At 33.3% G+C, this 23580-nt stretch overlaps 1 protein-coding gene across 1 annotated transcript in view; it reads left to right on the top strand.

The window, feature by feature from the left end:
* LOC106067315 (sushi domain-containing protein 2-like) overlaps positions 1-21455 on the top strand; it is a 39860-nt gene extending 18405 nt beyond the window's left edge. The window contains exons 9-23 of the mRNA XM_056037665.1: positions 9-181; positions 1904-2070; positions 2871-3152; positions 3723-3994; positions 4673-4813; positions 5316-5513; positions 6869-7014; positions 7990-8119; positions 9530-9633; positions 10256-10406; positions 13496-13628; positions 18099-18229; positions 19300-19426; positions 19553-19654; positions 20278-21455. Coding sequence (XP_055893640.1) covers positions 9-181; positions 1904-2070; positions 2871-3152; positions 3723-3994; positions 4673-4813; positions 5316-5513; positions 6869-7014; positions 7990-8119; positions 9530-9633; positions 10256-10406; positions 13496-13628; positions 18099-18229; positions 19300-19426; positions 19553-19654; positions 20278-20341 — 2321 coding nt within the window. The 3' untranslated portion in view covers positions 20342-21455. The remainder of the gene's footprint in view (positions 1-8; positions 182-1903; positions 2071-2870; positions 3153-3722; positions 3995-4672; positions 4814-5315; positions 5514-6868; positions 7015-7989; positions 8120-9529; positions 9634-10255; positions 10407-13495; positions 13629-18098; positions 18230-19299; positions 19427-19552; positions 19655-20277) is intronic.
* The last annotated feature ends 2125 nt before the right edge of the window (positions 21456-23580 follow it).

Here is a 23580-nt window from a genome sequence, read left to right as displayed (position 1 = left end):
TTTTCAAGTTTTACCAGAGAAAGTTGATCTAAGTACAAACATACATAAGGACATAAAGGAACAATGGTACAGCCGAGATGCAAAACATATTACCATTCCCTGGGATAGAACGAAATTTAGTAGCTCTTCAGAAACTAAAGTTCACGTCAAGCTATTGGGTTACAGAGAAACGGATAGCACGGTAAGTAAGGTAAAAACTAAAGAATAAAAAATAAAAGAGAACATTACCATGATGATCATGCCATGGCATGGCGTATTCAGAAGTACCTACACTTAGTCTTACTAGATCTAGATTTAAATGTCAAAAGATAAGATGTATCTATTCTAGAGTATCATTACTACTACTTTTATAGATACACTATAGAGCAAAACTAGATCTAGATAGATTTTATTAGAATTAGGCATAATTATATTAATAATAATTATTTCATAATGATAATGATAATATTAATAATGATACTGAGATACTTTAAAGACTATTCAGTCACAGTGGGCGGTGGCGTAGCAAGTAAGTTAACTTAGCAAGAATGACTAGACTCTAGAGTATATAAATATCTAGATCTAGTCTATAACTATAACAAGATACCCGTAGGCCCGGGTTCAAGACACGACAGCCAATGGTGAATTATACAGACTTCTGGTTCTCACAAATATGTTAACCTAGATCTAGAAGTTTGAAGAAGATCTAAATCACTATTAGCTGATTTAGACATGTAGCCTCTACATTTATATCCCTATCTTATAAATTACTGACATACTCTTAAAGAAGATGTTTAGATCTATATTATATACATATGTATATGGCTCCATCTGTCTAGAAAGGCAATGGATGAATTACTGGTTTAGGTTTCATCTTGAGATGTAGCAGACTCTGGTGTGATTAATCAAGCCAATTCGGAGAAGCAGATTTTACCACAGTTCGTGCATGTATAGGCATCTTTTTTAGAACTAGCCGATAGGGAAACTTTCTTTTTCTTTCTCTTGACTAAGGCAGCTTTGTTTCTTTTCTTCTCAGCAAGGTTTGTACCAGCACCCACAGTCTGTCTCCATGCTGTCCAGTCTTGGGCTATCTCCTCCCACATACTTTGACCTATATTATTCTATATAGATCTAGATCTATGTCCTACACTTATCCATGTTTTAGTCTAGATCTTGTCTAGCCTTGAATGTTAATTAGAGACTTAAGGTCTACTAAATCATTTGTTTTCCTGGCACATTCAGGCAAATCCATTTCATGCTCTAATCCAGATCACATGGAGTAAGAAATGTGCATATTTTTTATTCTAGTTACTTTAAAATGTTTTCTTGAGTTGAGGACTCCCAAACAGAGGAAGCCTATTCTATTATTGTTCTTACAATTTTTTTTTTTAATTCTCAAGTCATCAAGCATTCACTTATCTGATCATGTGTTTCTCCTTCTCTGATCATGTGTCTATCCCTCATGTGATCATGTGTCTCTCCCTCAAGTGATCATGTGTCTATCCCACATCTAATCATGTGTGTCTCCCTCATCTGATCATGTGTCTATCCCTCATCTGATCATGTGTCTATCCCTCATCTAATCATGTGTGTCTCCCTCATCTGATCACTTGTCTCTCCCTCATCTGATCATGTGTCTCTCCCTCATCTGATCATGTGTCTCTCCCTCATCTGATCATGTGTCTATCCCTCATCTGATCATGTGTCTATCCCTCATCTGATCATGTGTCTCTCCCTCATCTGATCATGTGTCTATCCCTCATCTGATCATGTGTCTATCCCTCATCTAATCATGTGTGTCTCCCTCATCTGATCACTTGTCTCTCCCTCATCTGATCATGTGTCTCTACCTCATCTGATCATGTGTCTCTCCCTCATCTGATCATGTGTCTATCCCTCATCTGATCATGTGTCTATCCTACAGGTGGAATACAAAGAACTACAACATTTTGGTGAAGTGCACAATAGTGATGGGAGATATGAACTCACAGTTGCAGATCACCAATGTAAATCTAATTGCAGGGATTTTGAAATAGGCCTTTTTGAAATATCTTTGCCAGTTGAACTGCATGTGGATGCTGTGGAAAGAGTGTAAGTTGGTTCTCCAGTTTATACAATAAAAAATATATTTTGATTTTTACTAATTTTGATTATTTTAACGTCCAGACTTTTGATCTCGTATCCATGACATGAACTATAGTTGTTCCACATCTGAAGGAAGCTAACATGACATGATATGATAAGCGAGCCTTCTTTTTTTTAAATACTTGTGACATTCCATTGTGTGTGAATGTTGAAAGAACATAATAATAATAATTTAATGTATAGAGCACTGTTAAGAAACATATAATGTAGGCTCAAGGAGCTGTGACATACTCACATTTGAGTCTGGGTGATTGCTCTTGATGGCTAGAACATTTTTTTTCAGCAATTACTTAATTAGGTAATAGGAAACTCAAATTATTTTTATTATGCTAGGATGGGGAGTCGAAAGGTGGGAGATTTCCCCCCCAATAAATGTCACCACTGATATGGCTATATTTTCCAACTTACCCTAACCCTAACCTGAAAAGTAATTAGCTCAAATAGATGATACCATTACAATGTCATTTGTTCTTTGATCAATATATAAGAATAGCGTACAGATCAGGGTCTAAGGTTTAGGTCTATGAAAATATATTAAAAACATAACTTAAAATGATTTCTCAGTTGTATATTAATATTTTTTTTTTCTCACATTAATGGCACATGAAACTGCTTCTGACTTAAAACCTGACTCGCCCTACCTAGGTGGTTTAGCTGATGATGTTAGGTGAAAATAAAAAAAATCTATTAAAGAAACTGTTTAGAGTTGAGTATTTGCTAAATTCTGATTAATAATTTCTTTATAGTGCTATCAGATATGGTCCATTCCCATTGGGCTGGTATGTTAACTATCAACTGGAAGAAGAACTTGGCTCAGATTGGTCAGACACATTATGTCTAGAGTGGCGAGATAGAGACTCAAATCATAAAGAGTGGTTAGAGGATTTACTTCCATGTCCATGTAATCTTGATCAAGCACTGGCAGATTTTGGACGTTTTCAACCAGATCCTGGATGCAATCTGTACACTGGGAGCAAATGTTATTACCATACAGAGGCTAAACATTGTGTAAGATCCATTGTAACCACGTGAGTTGATTATCTCTCATTATTATTAGAATATTTTAAATATTTTTTATGCACTTATGTCTTTGACTAATGAATATTCACATTTGACTAGAGTAACACCTTTAGTAAAATCACTAAATTTAGAAAGCCTTCATGAGAGAAGACTCAAAAATAAAGTAGCAATTATACATAAAACACTGAACCATAATCTTCAAATACAAAAACAAAATCTAATAAAATACTCAGAAAGACACAAGGATAAAGGCACATTCCTCATTCCATATGCTAGGACAGATTTGTACAAATGCTCCTTCTTCTCTAGTGCTATTAGAGCATGAAATGGGTTGCCTGAGCCAGTCAGGAAAATCAGTGACTTGGGAGCTTGGTTAACATTCATGACTAAATGCATGAGGAGTGGGCCGTAATAACGTCTGTATTATATAAGATAAGATTAATTAAAGTAAAATAAATTTTGAAAATTCTGTTCTGGATATTTTTTATAACTAAATCTTAAAAAGGAACTATTTTTGTTGAACAGTTGTGTTGTTAAAATTACTTAATTCTATTCTGAAATGAACTATTCTACTAAAGGAAAGATGGAGCAGGAAACCAGTGTTGCTATGGGAATGACGGTAACTTGATCTACTCTCAGCTGTCCTATCAAGGAAGTACTCCTGACCGTAGTCATGTCTGGGGTGCTGTGCCTTATGGAAAGCCCAATCTAGTTCCTTCACTCTCCCACTGGAAGCATGATGTGGTGAGCTATTACTACTGCTGTCTTTGGAATGCTAACCAACTATGCTATGAATATATGGAGCTCAGGCCCACTACAGATTGCAAAAAGTATGAACCACCAGGCATTGGTAAGTTATATTTGATCATTAGTATGATCATTTCATGCTAAGAGTGGTTCTGAATTGAACCAACATAGTTTGGCCAATATTAGAATATGCATCCTATGTTTGGATCCCTCAACTCAAGATAACATTAAGAAACTAGAACAAATACAAAATAGAGCAGTGAGATTTATAACAAATGAATATTGAAATTTGATTAGAGTAACACCATTAGTACAATTACTAAACACTTAGAGACACTTCAGGACAGAAGAATAAAAAGTAAACTAGCTATAATACATAAAACACTTAAACCATAATTTACAAATAGAAAAACAAAACCTAATGCAATACTCAGAAAGACACAAAGATAAAGGTACAATTCTTATTCCATACTAGTGCTCCTTCTTCCCTGGTGCCATTAGAGAATGGAGTGGAATGAATTGCCTGAATCAGCCAGGAAAACTAATGACTTAGGAGAGTTTAAGTCATTGATTAACATGCATAAATAGATTGACACATGAAACGCGTAGCTCGTAATTATCTTCTATTTTGAAGTAACATGTAAAAAATTATTTATTTAGTGTTCATGCTCTAGCTATAAGAAACTCAATCCTCACCACTGAAAAATTTAATATTCTTATACTTTCAAACTTGTCCTTGAACTACAAAACACTATTTTTATATATCTCTGTATCTGTACAGCTTTTCTGAGAGGTGACCCACATATTACTACATTTGATGGCCAGACCTACACATTTATAGGGAGCGGTGACTATAAGATGGTTGAATTAGAGAAAGTTGTCACCATTCTTGGAAGATTTTCTTCTAGACCAAACGCCAAAGGTAAGCTGCAATTCTCATATATTAATCTCTAGTAGATTGTTCACAAGAACTTTATATATTAGTAAAATCACTAAACACTTTATATATATATATATATATATATATTATAAAACGCATTTTATTACTAAAACAAGGATGGTAGATGCTTGAGTGTATGGCTTGTAAAAGTAAAGGTTATGTTACAGGCAGGGCAAAAACAGTGCAACTGTCCATCTAGCTCAACAGGAAACCTTGTATCTGTGACGAGATAGAAGATGATGGTGTTGTGCTTGTAACATCCTTGTTTACCATTATTCTTTGTATTCTAACCAGCTGTTGGCTTTTCACTTACCTGTATAGACTTTTGTATTTTTGATTAGAAATGTTTACATAAGTTAAAAGTCTGGAATTATTTTAATTTACAACTAAAAAAATATCTTAAAATTAAAATGATTACAGAAAAAAACAAATAGCTATTACACCCTCATATTTTTTAAGTTTATGAGTTAAATGTTTTTGACAGAAATTGGTATACATTCTTGGAAGCCCAAGGTCCTTACATCCATATATATACAAAATGAAAATGAGAAAGGAGGGGGAGAACGTATTGAAATTCATCCAGCACCAGAACGAACTAATAGACCCCACGGACTTGATATCAGAGTTGGAAACACCCGCAAATTTTTCTTTAATGAGTCCACCTTATGGCAAGATTTTGAAGGTAATATTTTCTTTTTTCTAATGTTGTATAGGAATTATAGCTCTATCATTAGTCATTGGCTTTTTGTAAGTTTTTTAATGCTTTCAAAGCTCTCCATTACAAAATGTCATCTGTAGACCTAGATTTTTTTTCATGATTTTTACCCAAAAATTCTTTAATTCAAGAGTGGTCCAATCTTTTTTTGTTTTAGCCTTCATTGCTGTGTTAAAAAATGTGTAAATCTCATCCCAATATATTTCTAATAAGATGAGCTAAATGAGGTTTCAAAGTTATTGTTTTTTTTTATGTACAGTTTCAATAAGTCACATCACACGTTACTACTCTGTGTCATTTTTTAAAATCTATTTGGCAGATGATGTAAAAGTCATCTGTTTCTGTTGCCCACCGTTATCGGGGTGTCAGGCTGCCAGTGACAATGACTAACTGCCCTTTATTCTTCCCAACTTATTTAATATACCCATTTGAGATGTCCTAAAAATCCTGATTTTCCAAATACCAGTTTTTATGGGGATTTTATTCCAAGACATCTCAATTTGGAAGCCAAGTTCTTTATCACTTTGCCCCTAATTGTCAGTCTTAGGATACTATATTAAAAAAAATTATTTTATTTTTAACATAATATCAGACAAACTGCCGTTGTTACACTTAAGGTTTTGAAATGACATCCAAACAAGCAAAATAAAAAAAATCCTTATTTAAAAAAAACAAAGCTTATCTAAAGGGGAAGAACTCCTTCCTTAAACACCATATCTATCAATAATGTATAAGTTATTTCCGTTATTCAATGTCAAACAAATTAATTGCCAATAATTAATTGACTAATTGTTTATTGATTCATATTTTGTTAGGTAAAATAAACAATTGTTGAAGGTATCTATTTGGTCAGAGAAATAGCGTTAACAATTATTTAAGGGGGGCTTATAACAACAAATTTAGTCTTATCTGTGAATACTGATCTATTAGTTTCCTTTGTTACTATTAAACAGAATAATGAATTTCCAGTAATTAATTGTCTAATTGGCTACTTTTTTTTATTGATTCATGTCTTCTCTATGTCAATGAATAATTGTGGCAAGTTTCCGTTTGATCTGAGAATGGATGAGAGGGAAATAGCGTGTACACACTTTTTAACAGACAGACACAATGAATGAGTTGATATAAGCTTTGTAAAAAATTGCCATTATTACATTGTATATCTTTAGGTTTTGAAATAATATCCCCAAAATTGCCATTATTACATTGTATCTCATTAGGTTTTGAAATAATAACCCAAAAATAGCCATTATTACATTGTATCTCTTTAGGTTTTGAAATAATAACCCAAAAATAGCCATTATTACATTGTGTCTCTTTAGGATATTCAATTGTGAACAATGCACTTCCTGGTCACACCAACAGGCATGATAACTTCACTGTATTACTGAACAATAATATTGGAGTGAATGTGCTGGGTGTCAATGGACTGCTTCATCTCATGGTGGCTCTTCCTTCGCAGTTGAAGGTAACATAAACTAGACATAATAAGCCACCTTGTAAAGTTGACAATAAAAAGGTCAGAAACTGGTGTAAATGACTAATTAATCAGAATTTTGTAATATCTTGGTAGATCCTTGGTTTCCAAATGTAAGTTATCAGAAATGAAATTATGTGTTTATGTTATAGTGCACTTTTATGTATGTTTTTTTTAACAAAAAAGATTAGCCTTTATCAGCTGGTGACAACCAGCATTTTATTTCAAGTAAATCATTCAGGTGTGAAAACAAAGAGAAGTGACATCAAAAAACTGTCTGAAATTTTGTAGGGTTGAAAAAAGAGTACAAGAAATAACATACCTAATCATGTCAAGATTCTTCCTTATTTACTCCCTTGCATATCAGACAGAAGTATAACTAGTATGTGTTTAAAAGATTTATAAGATACAAAAATTAAAGGATAAACTTTGTAGTATTGTGCATTGATCTTCTTCATCTTATTTAATGAAATAATTTATGTGCAGTTTACAATCCGGGTCAATGTCTCTCCATATCCCTGTTATTTAGCGATTGCATTCACCACCGCAACGTACTGGAGTATAAAACTATCCAGCTGCTACCTTACAAGCTGTCCTTATTCCCCAGATATCCCTGACTCCATTAGCTTTAAATTTGCCATTTACCTTTATGCGCAGACAATTCCCTGTTAGATTAACCTTTGCCATGACACTTAATAAAGCACAAGGTCAAACGTTCAAAAAGATATGCCTATATCTTCCAAAACCTGTTTTTAGTCAAGGACAATTTTATGTTGGTCTCTCCAGCGTTCCTTCATTTCATTCACTCACAGTCGTTTGCCCAAGCCCACCCCATTTGGACAACTGTGTATTTCAGGAAGTGTTCACCCGTCACTAAATAGTGGTGTATGCTGCGCTGTGGGTCGACTAGTATTTATAATTTTGTATAATTTATTTTTCATATTTGTACTTGCTCTTTTTCCGCAGAGTCCTAAAGGTTTAGGATTGCTCGGCAACTTTGATGACCATACTGGTAATGATTATATATCATATCAAGGTGGAGCTATATCTCCTAATGCAGACAAAGCTAAGCTCCATGAAGAATTTGCAAAGTCTTGTGAGATATTTTTATTTTTTCACTTTGTTAGACTTCTATATTGACATAATAATGTACTACTTTAAGTCTTATAAAAATAATCATTGTTAGTAAATATTTGAAAGTTTTCTTGTTATAGTTTTGTTAATGTGTATGGAAACATTTAACAGATTTATGGAGAATGATTTTTTTTTTTATTAAGTCAAAAAGAGATCTCTTCAGTTCTAGCTCAATTAGAGACACCGTTGGTGGTGTTATAGCTTTTTTTTTTGGTTGAAACAGTTTGTATCTAGATTGTGTATTAATTTTTTTGGGAGGAATTGCACAACATACAACTTTTCAGTGGTTCAAAAAGTTTACATGCTTTTACTTGAATATGAAGAAAGTCCATATATATATATATATATATATATATATATATATATATATATATATATATATATATTGAATAACAGCAAAGGGGGAAGCCTTGTCAAATGTTCACAGCTCTAATGGTTTTTAATTACATACTACTGTGGGTTGGTCATTAAGGTGCATCATGATAACCTCATATCTTGGCTATAGAAACAGATAGATAGTATAGAATCTTGAGTCAAATGGAAAAGTCTAAGGAATGTACAAATCAACACTTGGGGAATAATTACAAAAGAGATGAACAGATAGAAGAACAAACTTATAAGAGTTACTGATCACAAATTTGAAAAAGTAGAGACATTGAAAAGATAAAATACCTCACAATGTAAGGAAAGAATAGCTGCTGGTGACTGGGCATTCTGTGGCACTCATCAATTATTCAAACGCAAAATAAATATAAGGAAAATTAAGACAATTACAAGATCAGTAATGTGTCAGCCATAACATGGAAGCTGAACATTGAAAACAGAGCCTTCCGCATATATCATGGTGTTGCACTTTCTTAGAAGACTCAAAATCAGTGGGCTCCATCTGGGAAAACACTATAAAAGTCACTTTTGACTGATCTGTGACAGAGCTTTCTGCCCTATGTGCCGGACGGTGTGGGAAGACCTAAATACGTAAAGTAAAAGGCATTTGTAAGTAATACCTAGACTATACAGACTGCAGAAAACTATTTTAATGCTTGAAAATATAATGGAGATTTAGTGGTTCAAACTTTAGGTGGACAGGCCCATTACCAACTATATAAAGACCCATTTATAGTTATAGCTCAAAGTTTGGACTTGAAGACAAAAAGTTCTGCAGAGATCTAAATGAAAGGATGTGTCAAAGCAGACTATGGCTCTCCATAAGCTGCAGTGTCATTGAGATGTATGAACATATACCATAATCCTGTCTACTAAAAAAAGGAAGTGCCTAGTGTCAGAACTCTTAAGAAAAAATCTTACAAGACTTAGAGTAACAAATCTTTTGTTAGCTCTTTTATGACTTGCTATTTGGATTGATTTTTTTCAGGGGCAGTGCAAAAAGAGCACTCTCTTTTTCCTTTTCCCAAAGATCCTGAAGTATTTGAAGAGGGCAGTCGCTACTTTGAATTTAAAGATCTTCCAGATAGTCCGGTTGGTTGATATTGTTTTAGTCCAACTGTAGGCATATTACTCTCCAAGTGTTAATCTGGGCTAAAACATGATCAAATTTCTTTTGAAACAAAAATAAATGTAACTTTACTGAACTGTATATACACAGCTTTCAACTTCATTGTAAATGTATGGGAGAAACACAAAACAAAATACAACTCACTCTAAAAAAAATACACATCTTTCTTGATCCTTATTGGACATTTGTTTTGATTACAAAGACTTTTTAAAAAATTATAACAGCAACATTCTTTATGTATAGAACAGACACAACACACAGAGAAGTTCATTGAGTGACTTTACTTGATTTCTGTCTCTCGTCTCTCACTTGTTCTTTTCACCTTTCCACTATTTATAACCTGAACTATGACAGACTTCCTCCTGTGGTTACATCAGAATCTATGGAGCTGTTAGAAATAAATTATTCGTCATAGTTTTATTCTTGGCAACATTAGAAACACAGACACACTCCACCTTAACAATGTAGTTATAAGACAAGATATGATTGTTTAATTCTCCCATAAAATAGATGCTTACATTTTATTTTAAACTATTTCATTTCATTTTATTCATATGAATTGGAATTCTGTTTACAACTGACCAGGATGGGCTTTCAAATAGTGCACTGAGTGGAGTTTGTGGAAATAATGAACACTGCATGTATGATTATAAAATCAGTGGAAGCCGAGAGATTGCTATGTCAACTTTGGCGGCTAATACCTTATTCAGTTATGTGAAATCTTCTATATTTAAAGGTCTGTAATACTTTAGAATGTCTCACAAAATGAAAGCAAAACTAAATGGCAACATGTACACAAAAAAAAAAGCTTAAGGAGTCTTTGAAAAGTATAGCAATCCTTTAATTATGTATATTAATTAATTTAATAATTAAATTACAAAAAATACAGATTGAATTTCATTTGTTCAACAATAGTAATTGCCCTTATATTGCCTAAAGATAAATGATTTGTGCAATAGTTAACTTTGATATAAAGACTCATCTGTAATCTACATATATTTGTCTTTATAGCGCTTCTATTGACCTCCCTGGGAGTGCTTTCCTGCACACAACTCCCAGTACAGAAGTCGTTTGGGAAGGCGATTGTCTGGCATTCGGACTACATGTCCCACACATCGAAGTTGGGACCTTTTCACTGTCGCATTGATACTGTTCATGTTGGACAGCTCTAAAATTTCTGTGTCTGGTATGTGGTCGGACCAACTCATTTTATGGATATTCCTTAGACAGCATATGTGGAAGGAGTTTTACTTTTTGATGTGGCAGGAATATAGGGTCCAAGGCTTGAGGACTCCAGGATGCATATAAGAGTGATGGGAGAACTACAGAACTGTAGACTTTTAGTTTTGTGGATATGGGTATTAGGATAGGTCATAAGACCAGGACCTGTACTGTACTGGCAAGTTAGTCCAGTGGTACTTTGTGGTCCCAATTATATTATCTAGGCTAATACCTATAGCCTCTAGATGTACAAAACTACTGAGACAGACAAGTAATAATTCTGAGATTTCAGTTGCAACAAAAAAAAGGAGTTTATTTACAAACAAAAGAAAAAGATCATGGAAAATATAAATGGAAATAAAGGTTCACAAAAGAAAATGACATAATGAAACAAAGCAAAGTAGCAAGACAGTTTCCGGTTAATATAATTAAAGAACCACCATCATAGAGGCACAAAATGTCTTATGCTGAAAAACCAAAACGATGGCTTACAATAATGTCATACATGCATTAACAATGAAATGACGTCATTCATGAGACACACTACTGTCTCGTATCTAAACAAAAGATGTCTTTAAAAAAAAAACATACAGGAGAGGATAAGAGACTAAGTAGACCTATACTATTTACATAAACCAACTTAGTACTAACAAATAAATAAAGTCTACTTAGCTCATTATGGAAATACTCTTCCCACAACAGTGGCACACTCCTCTTGAGTAACAACAATAGTACAACAACACAAGTATTAGTTAAACATTATAGAGATTTAGTTCAAACTACACTGGTCATTTGAAAGACTCAAGAGAGAGTGGCAATTGTAAACAGTTAACAAGGACTTAAATCAAGTAATAAAGGGGACTAACTCTAATAAGAAAATAAGCCACCCTTATTGTCCCTCTTGTCCTTGAAGTCTGCCAAAACCAGCAGTGGTATGCACAATATGGAAGTCTACCTTATCATCTAGGTTGGCGTTTGCTGATATAGTGCTTCCTAGATAGACAAACTTTTTGACGTTTGCTAATTTTTGGCCATCTATAAAAATGTCTGGTTCTGTGACAGATTTAATTATAGGATATTGGTGCAGCACATCTGTCTTTTTTACATTTATAGTGAGGCCAAAATTTATGCAGGCGTTGGAGAAGAGGGACAGGCTCTTTTGAAGGTCTTCTTCTTCTTTTGGCCATCTAAAAAAATGTCTGGTTCTGTGACAGATTTATTTGTAGGATATTGGTGCAGCACATCTGTCTTTTTTACATTTATAGTGAGGCCAAAATTTATGCAGGCGTTGGAGAAGAGGGACAGGCTCTTTTGAAGGTCTTCTTCTTCTTTTGGCCATCTATAAAAATGTCTGGTTCTGTGACAGATTTATTTGTAGGAGGTTGGTGCAGCACATCTGTCTTTTTTACATTTATAGTGAGGCCAAAATTTATGCAGGCGTTGGAGAAGAGGGACAGGCTCTTTTGAAGGTCTTCTTCGTTTGAGGCATTAGGGCACAGGTATCAATGAATAGCAGGTCTCTGATGCAGTCATATAATACCTTGGTCCTTGCCTTGAGTCTTTGAGCATTGATTAAACTTGCATCAGTGCGATATCGTATACCAACTCCAATGCTTTCTGTGCGAAAGGCATCTTTCAGCATAGTGGTGAACATAATGCTGAAAAGCGTTGGAGCCAGCACTCTCAAGAGCTCCTTCAAGGAATGCGATATCAACTTTCACAGCTGGGAAGCACTAGCTCTTGATCGCTCCTCATGGTGTGAAGCTGTGAGTCTTGTAGTCTCGAGATTTGAAGCAAGAAGAGTGGCCAGGGTGAAAGAGCACCAAACCAACAAAAAGCTGAGAGAAGAAGCAGGTCTATCTGCAACTGACAATCTACCCATGCAACGTATGCGGCAGGCTTTTTAAAGCGAGGATTTGACTTAACAGTCATCTTCGAGTCCATAGGAAATGAGAAATGTGCTCATTTTAGACCATGAAGGAGGAGCTAGATACATATATATATATATATATATATATATATACCTATATTTGTACATATATATTTAAGCATTTTGCTTAAAACAGTAAGTGTCAGCCCAAGGGCATTACCAGTTGAAACTGGCTTTTCCCCTTTCCCTGTCAAGTATTTTGAAGCAGTAAAGGGTTAATATAACATCATAATATACATTCAGCTCTGCCACTGCCTCCATTATAAAAATTCTGGTTTTCAGTGATGTACAATGATGTTGTCCAACTTAGATCCAGTTTCACATTATTTTAAACCCACTGTAAAATAATAACAGGAAATGTATGTTTAATCATTTCTTTAAACTTTGGTTTCTTATTGGTCAGTAAGCTGTTGCCTGATCTTGTGTTATGCACTCTAGATTGTCATCTGAATGGTCCCAGGTTTGAACCCTGTCCACTCCCATCCGCTGTCCTGTGGGAGTTTTTTGCTAGGATGCAATAATCCTCAATTCTAAAGTGACATTTGAAACATGCAAAATAAATAAAAGCAAAAATAAAACTTGACATTACTTAGTAATAGCCTATTTATTCTATTTATTGTCTCAGCCTCCCTAGAATATAGCAATACAAAATGAACTTTTTTGACTGTTTGCAGTTGAGAATTGTGGACTCCCAGAAGTTGGGAAACTGGCAGAATTAAATCATTACAATTTCTCTGTTGGGCATGAGATCAAAATAACAGGATGTAAAGAAAATAGAAATTTTATTGGTGGTGAAACAATGCTGAAGTAAGTCTGACAGTGTTTGTAAAAACCTGTTACTATATCACTTCAACAGAATTACAGTTATCTGAGTATCTGGTTTATAGTAGAGTAAAACTATAACAATCAACTAAAATTACATATTTCTCTAACATTTATCAGTTTGAGAATGACTTGAAAAAAAAATCTACCTAATTGACCTCACCACAAATACTTGAATAGTACAAAATTAGTTTTTAGGAATTAAATTAGGTCCTTTGTCTTGTAAAAATAAACCTTCCAATTGGTAACTTATCTAAAGCAGTTGTTGAACATGGAATGTTTCTACAAGCTAAACTACACATTTCTGTCTATTTGGACACCAACATTTTAAGCACATTCATTGAGTGAGGTTGTTTAGAGATAAAAACTAGGAAAGATCACAGTTGCCAACTATCTTAATAGCAGCTGTTGATCTATGTGTCAACTCTGTAGCTAGTTGTCAATTCATTTTTAAATAAATTTTTTGTTATGCCATTGTCATAGAGCACATCTCTAATAGCTCTTCATTTTGATATATTTTGTGCTATAAAGGGAAGAGTTTAGAATTTTGCTTCTTCAGTACCAACCAAGTGTTCTCTTATACTTTGTGAAATACATTTGTTCAACACTTCCTCTATCTTGTATGATTGATACACCATCATATTAGCTATCTGCCTAAGATGGAAATCTCCAATAAAGTAATTTAATGTAAATGTGCATAAAGAGATTATTGGTAATTGTCATCAAACATTTGAAAAGCTTATTAAAAGGTGACCATTATTGTTGATGTTTGCAGACGTGAATTGTTGGTTGCCTTATTTATTGTACTTTCTCTCTCATACTTTTTCTTTCTATTTTAGCATTAGACAATTCTTGTCTTGGTTTCTGAATTTTCAAAATTTCTGATGTGAAAAAAGTTTTATGTATTATGAATTTTAGCGGCCCCCGTAAGGGGAAAAAGCCGCTATTAGGTTTGTGCAAAATGTCCGTCTGTCCGTCTGTCACACTCAGATCTCGAAAACTAGAAGAGATATGAAAAATATTATTTCATCATTAAATGCGGCTTGAAAAGTTTAGGTGCAACGGCTACTTTTGGTTTTCTAAAAGCAAACCGTTTAATTTATAAAATTAATTATGCAAGCTATTTTTTCATAAAAATACACCAATTCTAAAACAATTACGTAAATGTAAGGGAGGCAATGTTACAATATGCTAACAAAGATGGACAATTTTTGTGTATTTTCAGTATAACTAAGTCAAATATATTTTAAAAATGTACAGGAAATGTTTACAACAAATATAAATAATAGTTAAAGATGTTTTTTCTGGTCAACTAGCTGCTAAAATTAAAAGAAAACATTTCTGTTTGTTTATAAAGGCTAATAATGCATTTTGTATGTAAATATCACGCACATTTTTTTTAATGGACTTTTTATGCAGCGATTTTCGTGCAGTAGCGTAGCGTCGCTACATGACCAGGTGCTAAACCAATTCCTTAAACTTTTTTAAAAAATCAGATTTTATTTATTTTTTCTTTAGTGCCCCATCCGAATAAAAGAAGATTATTTTTGTGCGTTTTGTCTGTTGGTCGGTCTGTCCGTCACGATTAGATTAAAAAAACTAGAACTCTAAAAGCTATTGAAAATCTGATTTACACTTTAATGTTCCTCCCGTAACATCTCAATAGTTTTAAGTATCTAAAAATTGATTGTTATGGATTTTTTTGTGCAAAACTAATCAACCCCAACAAATGTTTGTTTGCTCTTCTAATTTATATTACATTCAATTTCCATGCTTAAACGTTGCAAAAACACATTATCAATAATATGTTGTTCCGTTTTTTATGTAAATAGCATATTAATGCTAAATCAAAATCTCTATACTGACTTATATTTCATTAAGTGTAAAAATGTTCCGGATATTGTTTTATAAAACATGAATTATGCCTAATAATTGTTTAAAATCGCATAATTTACTAATATTACACTTATATTATTTGACAATGAGTCACTATAATTTGGTTATCAATATCAAATTGTTCCGTATTTTCATCTTGAAACAAATTTAAAAAATATCGACAATAGGTTGTTCAGGGCTTTAAAAAAAAGTAATTTACTAGAATTGATTACTGAAAATTACTTTTTAGACATTTAATTTTTTTGCTAAAACATAACATTGAAGTTTTGTAATCCATAAAGAAAGTTCCGGATTTTGTTTCTTACAAATCGTCGCCAGAAATGCCCGAATTTATTTAAAAATCTACTAACGCCAAATAATTGTTTGAACTCCCTCTTCTAATTAATAAACAAATAATCTTCTCATTTACGAAATAATGTTTTTACGGATTTTTATGAAAAATATTTTAACTCATTACTCTCTTACAGTACATTTAACTTTCTACCTAAAACATTAAAAAATCTAATTATCGTTAATATTATGTTACGATTTTTAAGGAAAACAGAATCCAAACACCAAAGTAAGGTATGAAAATCTCTCCACATGGCTGTAGTACATCTAATTTTTATACGAGACCATCCAAAAAATTTAATTAACGGTATTTCATTTATCTGAAATTCTCTTTTTCTTTTACTATTTATACAAACATCCGGAACAATCTATTATATAAACTTTTCAATTGTGTTCATACCTAAAAGTTATTGCGATGTTTTGAAACGTAAAATAAAGGTTAATCAATTTTTAATAACTTTTAGTTGTTTTTTTTTTTTTATATCAAGATGACGGACAGACCGACTGACAGACAAAATGCAAAAACAATGCGGCTTTGATCCTTTTTAAATAAATTCTATTAGAACTCAGTGCACCAATGTCTATGAACCCTCGTTAAATATCTTGTGTTAATAAAGACATTTTTTTTATGGTACTGGTACTAGCCTATTGTGAGGTAATGGAATTTTTTTTCTTTGATGTCATATGAATGGACTCATTTAAATGTAATGTTAAAAGAACGCACTCGGTGCACCAATGTCTATTAACCCTCGAAAAAGTGCTCGTATTAATGAAAACATATTTTAGTCTAACTAAGCCGTGTGACGTAGTGTTTTTTTTCCTTTGACGTCATATGGAATGAATTCTTTAAAAGAAATGCTAAAAGAACGCACTCGGTGCACCAATGTCTATGAACACTCGATAAATGGCTCGTAATGATGAAGGCGATTTTTATTCTAGCTAGGCTGTGTGACGTAGTGTTTTTTTTTTCCTTTGACGTCATATGGAATGAATTCTTTAAATGAAATGCTTAAAGAACGCACTCGGTGCACCAAAGTCAATGAACACTCGATAAATGGCTCGTAACGATGAAGGCGATTTTTAGTCTAGCTAGGCCGTGTGACGTAGTGTTTTTTTTCCTCTGACGTTATATGGAATTAATTCTTCAAATGAAATGAAAAAAGAACTCGGTATAGTAATGTTTATTAAGCCTCGTTATGTGATTCGCGTTTAAAAAAGGAATGATATCTTGATTTAGATCTAATCTAGATTTTTTAAACTAGATCTAGATTTTTATTACAGTATATCTAGATCTGGATTTATATTCTAATTAAAATTATTTTAGAGTCTATATCTAGAATTTCTAGATCTAGTTTAGACTAAAATAGACTAGATTTAGATGTAGAATTTCCATTTCTAAACTTAAAGTGTAAAAAAAAAGTGTAGATTTTCATTTCCAAACGTTTTGATCAATATTGTAATGTTTTAATATACTAAAACTAATCTAATATTTTTTATTTAATTTAAATTTAAATTTACGGCAAATGAATCTTTGAAACATTATTACTTTTGACCATTGGATGGCTGCCTGGTCGTGCGGTTTTCACGCTGGACTGTCTTCAGATTTATGGATGGTCCATGGTTCAAACCCTGCCCGCTCCCATCCCCCGTCGTCCTGCGGGAGGTTTGGACTAGGAAGTAATTATCTTCAACTCTGAAGGAACATCCGAAACATGTAAAACATTTAACATCAAAATTAAATCACCTCTTGAATATTATTTGCGAATATGCAGATCCGACAGGGATCCGACTTCGACGGGGGCCGCCTCTGAGTTTGTGTAACACAAACTCTCTTTGTAATCTTGTTTTTTTATTGATATCCATTTTGTTTGCACGTGTGAGTTCTGTCCCTTTATAAAGTAAATATAATGATTGACCTTGATCATATCATGTTGTTTTTTTTTCCACTCAAATATCAAGTCTAACCTCTGAACTCTATCAGATGTAGCATCTATGAACATTAAATTTGATTATTAATTTATTCACAAAATTCATTACCTTGCATTTATAGCAATACATTTTATTGTTATCTATAATCTCACATGAAGGTACATTCTTTTCACTTAAATTGAACAATTAGATCTAGTTTGCTTTTATAATAAACCAGTTAGTAACCCATTCTACCCCCAAGACGTTATATTAAGATTTAAAAAGAATGCTCTAAAATATCTCATGTTTTTTTAATGTTAGGTGTGTACGAGAAAGACTGGATGAAGCTGAGAAAGAAGACAGAAATGATTATGGAGACATCAAGCAAGATCTTAAAGACAATGTAAAGTACATTACTCACTGGGTGCCTAGACCATCAGAAGTGTGTTCAGGTTGTAAGATAAAATGTTTCATTTTGTTGTGAATTTTATTTTTAAGGTGTTTAAAAAGTTAGCATTTAATAAGCTTTTAATACCGGTATATAATTAATTTGTATCTAAAGATTTTCAAGCATGAAATTTTTATGTTGAAATATATTTATTCCATGCTTCTATTTTATATTGTAGAATGTTTGTCAGTTTTTTATTAGCTTCCTTAAAATTCATATTTTGAAATATCTTGTGATAATTCATCCTCTTACTCCAAATGTCTGATTTTTTAATTAGAAAAATCAAATTACTTCCTAACATTTTAATAATTATTTCAAACAAGAAAAAAAAACACTAAAAAAAATGTGAAGTATTGCAGAAACAGTTGTAGTTTCACTGACACATATCTGTTGTGACTAATGGCAAGGGCCAGGGTGAGACATGACTGCTAAATTATCAACTGAAATCCAGCAAAACTAAACTAGTATTTGTTATGGAGATAGTAAATGTCCATTTATTGATGATGCCTCATTAGCTTTCTTTAACATTGGTATGGGAAATGGGAAAATTCCTGCTCATTTATCACAAAAAAATACATTATATCACCTAAAACTTCAGAAGGACTTAAAATATCTCAGATATAAAGAATAGTAATGTAGTCTGATAAATCAATGGACTTCATTCTCCCTATCAATAGGTGTTTGTTATAACTGTGTAGTGTCAAGTCAGACAACTCAAAACATTACTGACATATTTCTTTCTAAATTAAGTTCTCACCTGTTATCAATACATACATTTCCCTTAAAGTTAATGCATGGCTTGATTGACTTTAATTGCATGACTTTAATTGCATGACTTTGGTTGCATGACTTTTGTGTGAAGTCATTCATAGCCTGACTTTTATTGCATGACATTTTTTTTACATGAATTTGATTGGATGACTTTTGTGGCATGACTTTTGTGGCATGACCTTTGTTGCATGACTTTTGTGGCATGACCTTTGTTGCATGACTTTTGTGGCATGACCTTTTTTGCATGACTTTTGTGGCATGACTTTCATTGCATGACGTTTGCTACATATTTTCCTCTTTTAGCTGAAGAATCCTCTGATGCTAGTTTAGGCCTGTACATTGGAATAGCTGTTGGTGCAGCTGTCCTTCTTATCATCATCATCATTATCGTAGTCATTGTTGTCAAGAAAAGGAAGACTGGAAAAGCTAGGTACTTTGGATCTCTTTGGATCTCTTGCAGCCTTTGATTCATTTGAGAAATCCCTTATTTTTAGTCACAAGATTTGAAATTTTAGATATACCATAGTGTCAAAATTATTTTGTGAATTATTTCTAGAACTGGCAAAGAAAAACCAACACCAGCCTCCCGGGTGAAGAGGGAAGAGGTGAAAGACCCAGAAGCTGCTGAAGCTATGTTGGGAGAAGTGAATCAGAGAAGGTAATGAGCAGTCCTAACTGCCATTGTAAGAAAATCTGTGGTGCTAAAAATTAGTTTTAATGTATATCTTATCTTTTTAATCCCAAGAATGTAGTTAAATGTATGTGTACAAATCTCAAAGGTGCAAGAATTTATTTAATTTCTTCTTTCAATAAGAACGTTATGGATAAAAAGTATGGGAAATCTAGTAAACATTGAGTTTGAGCCTGTAGATCAAGGAAATGTATCACATGGCTATGCAGACCCAGTTGCAACCTGCAAACTTTGTTTCATCAATTGCAGACAAAGAGTTTCTCCTCCAACATCTGTTTAAGTTCTCTTTTCTTCACCTAGATCTGTCTTTGGTGTTAGCTTTTGTCTGGATGTGTCCTGGGACCTTTACAAGAGTTCTCCATGTATCTTTTGGCAACTGTTCTCCTCTATTCTACCATCTTCCTAGAGTGTTAGGTTGCTAGCTAGTTGTGGGATCAAATGCTTATACATAAAGTAATTTCTGAGGACTTTAAATCCAAAAGATTTTTATTTTTAAAGTACACACATTTGATTTCAAGACTTAAAAATGCTTGAAAGTTATGTCTATTATTCAGAAGTTTATGTTCTCACATTACATTCTTGTATTTCAGTCCAGTGTACAAGCCCAGTAAAGACGCTGTGAGAATGTCTGAAGTTCAAGGTCAGGCAGTGTAACTACAGAGTTCACACTACAGTCTGTCCAAAGTGTTGACTGATGATCTAGTGGAAAATGAATTTTTTGTTTTTTGTCAAGATGGACAGCTTTTTATAGTTTTAAAAAATATTATCCAGTTGGAAATATTTGTGTGTGTGTGAAATGTTTTGTTGTTAGCTTGTGTTTTATTAAAACGCAGGAAAAAAATGTTATTCAAACAAAATGTTTACCTCTACTTGTATCTTGGCAAGAGCTAGGACTTTGGAATGAATGAAATAAAAAGTAGCAGGATGAATTATACACTTATAGGTGCATTTGTTTTGACATTCAAATCTGAATAGTTTCATTTGTTTTTGGTCTATCATCAAATAAAAATTTTTGATACTTAAGCTCTTCATCAGTCATCATCAAACTCCGAGTGAAGGCTTGAGAGGCTCAAATCCTCTCTTGCAAAAGCCCTGGACAGAAACCCTGCTGTTATTTGTAGTCCATGTCTGTAACCAAAAAGCTCCTAAAGACATTCATGAAAAACAGCTGACACTTAACTCTTTGACTCTGGAATAGCATTTCACATGTGAAATAATGCTTCCTTGCCAGCTTTGATGACATACACTATGGCCGGTCAAATCAGTGAGGGTCATTACAGAGTCAAAGAGTTTGAACTCACAAAACAAAATGATCCTTTTGGTTCATTTAATACAATAACTATTAATGACTGCTTGGTCATGTGGTATTTGCTTTGGACCGTTGTCATGATGTCCAGGGTTTGAACTCTGTCTTTCTGCAGCAGGTTTGGGCTAGGGTATAATAATCTCCCTTTCTTAAAGAACTGAAACTGTCAAGTCAATCCACAAAAACAAATGACAACACATTCATAGAAAAATATCATTTACACTGTAGTATTTCTAGATCAATGTTCTTTAACTTTCTCACGACTGCCATTTTTGCCATATAGAAATGTTTTAAGTACATATATGTTGGAATATTATGTGTCTGGCAGCACTTATTGCCAAACATATCTATAGTTTGTCTTGTTTTTAGTGTCAATTTGCTTTGTAAATATATCACTGAGTTTTGTGTTGTTTTTTTTTTTGTTTCAAAGTCCATGCTTTTACATTAAAATATTTTATAGAATTTTGTATGGCCTTTGTGACATATATTATGTTTTCACTCTGTCTGTCTGGATAGAATCTTGTGCACACTATTTCTCTCACTTCCCAGTCTCGAAACCATTTGAAACTTTGCACATTTATTCATTACCGATGACAACACATTCATAGAAAAATAATAAAAAACTAACCAATTAGTTTATCAATTAATTGTAATTAATTAATCAATTTAGGTTTCTATGAAAAAAATTACTAACCTGGGGGAGAATTAGGTCTGCTAAACATTTCAAACTGAATATACCTTCTATATTATGATGGCTTGAATAGCTCTGTGGCCAACACGTTTGCCTTCCACCATAGAGGCTTGAAACCTTGGGTTCGAAGTCCTATTCGACCTACTTTAAAAAAAAAAAGGAAAAGGCACGAAACCTATTCCCAGATACCTCCCCTGTCCGCCCCCAACAGGTCCACAACTTCTACTAGATCTAGTCGTCAAATGTGACATTTGGTTCGTTTAGATTGCTTTTGTATACCGCAACAGTCAAGCTTATAGCAATACATTATCAAAATCATTATAAAAACTATTTCTGCTCAAGTCCAGCTGCCCAGTGCGACGTTGAAGTCGGATTTTCCATAGCGCTTTAAGTTTCCATGATTTCAACAGGCAGAAGAACAGACACACAACACACACACACAAAAGGAATATGCACCATACTTACCAACAAATAAATATACCTCGATACAAGGATATAATGCATACTTTTGTAGGCTATCACTTCTAATATTGATAGACTTGACTGTATTTTCTACACAAGAAACTATATAATATTTTTAAATTTCTACATGGAAAAAGAAAACTGGATGGGTATTTTTTTTTTTCCTAAATGGCATCCAGAAAATTTCTGTCTTCTTTCTTTACTAAATGTCATCCAGTTTATTTCTAGTTTTAGGAATGTTTCTTTTTTAACAAAGCTTATAACAACTCTGTCTGTCTGGTAAAAAGGCTAGTACACGTTATTTCTCCCACACCCACACACTTTTTACCAGACAGACAGGTAGACAAAGTGAGCTGTGTAAAAACAATTGTATTTGTTTTGCCCCAAACCACAAGTGCTAAAAAGAGTTGGGTTGAGATAGAGGAAAGGATTACATTTAGGCGACATCTCATTGTACATAGTGTCATGATCTGAATGAGAAGCAACATTTGTTGATAACAAAGGGAGCGCCCATTTAACTACGCTTTTATCCTTTCTGTCTGTCTCTCTGTCTGGTTTGTACACTTTATTTCTCCCACACCCAATCTCGGATCAAGTTGAAATTTTCCACAATTATTTCTTGTGCCTGACAAAACAATAATTAATATAAAAAATAACCAATTAGGTAATTAATAATAATAATAATAATCTTTATTATCCGCAAGGAAATTTGTCTTACAATTTGTGCATTAGTTATATAGTTATAAATTGAATTTGTCTCCTTGAGGAGCCTTGAATCCAGAGTTTGAATTCAAGTCGCTCAACTTTTTAAAAACGGTTTTAAAAAGCGATCACGGTAACCCTCACACAGATACCATCTTCTTTCCTGCTCCCCTTTCCAAGTTGGTCCAGACAAGTGATAGGATCATAGCGCATTGAGAAAGCTAAAAGCAAGAAATTGCGCTAAACAAAAACAATTGGTAAAAATATTTCTAATCGCACGGATTTATTATTGTTTGGTGTATATCTATTACAAATTTAACTACTTGACTGATCCAAACTAATTGATACAAATAAACAATTACACTTAATATAAGCTTTTTTTTTAAAGTACTTTTTTTTTCATTTTGTAACAAAGGCTCTAGTTTCGCCTGATTAATCCACGCATTACGATTAGTTTAACCTCTTGTGAAATCTCGCAAGTATGTTTCTTCATTAAAGTCAATTTGGTAACAAACTTGAAACCTTTTGACCACCTACTTTCTTTCTTAGAACCGTGTTGGTCACGCCGTAGCTTGAGATGAGCACACAAACAAAAACACTTATAAACCTTGGACCAAAGTTCTTCTCAAATCTAAAGGAACTGTAGATGCACTGCAAGTTTATTGCTTTTGGCCACTGTGTTCTGATTTCACAAGATAGTACTTCGACTTGCTGTGGTCAGAGCTGATCTCA

This window comes from Biomphalaria glabrata, chromosome 8 (assembly GCF_947242115.1).
Source record: "Biomphalaria glabrata chromosome 8, xgBioGlab47.1, whole genome shotgun sequence".
NCBI classification, from domain to species: domain Eukaryota; kingdom Metazoa; phylum Mollusca; class Gastropoda; family Planorbidae; genus Biomphalaria; species Biomphalaria glabrata.
This window is presented reverse-complemented; position numbering and strand designations above follow the sequence as displayed.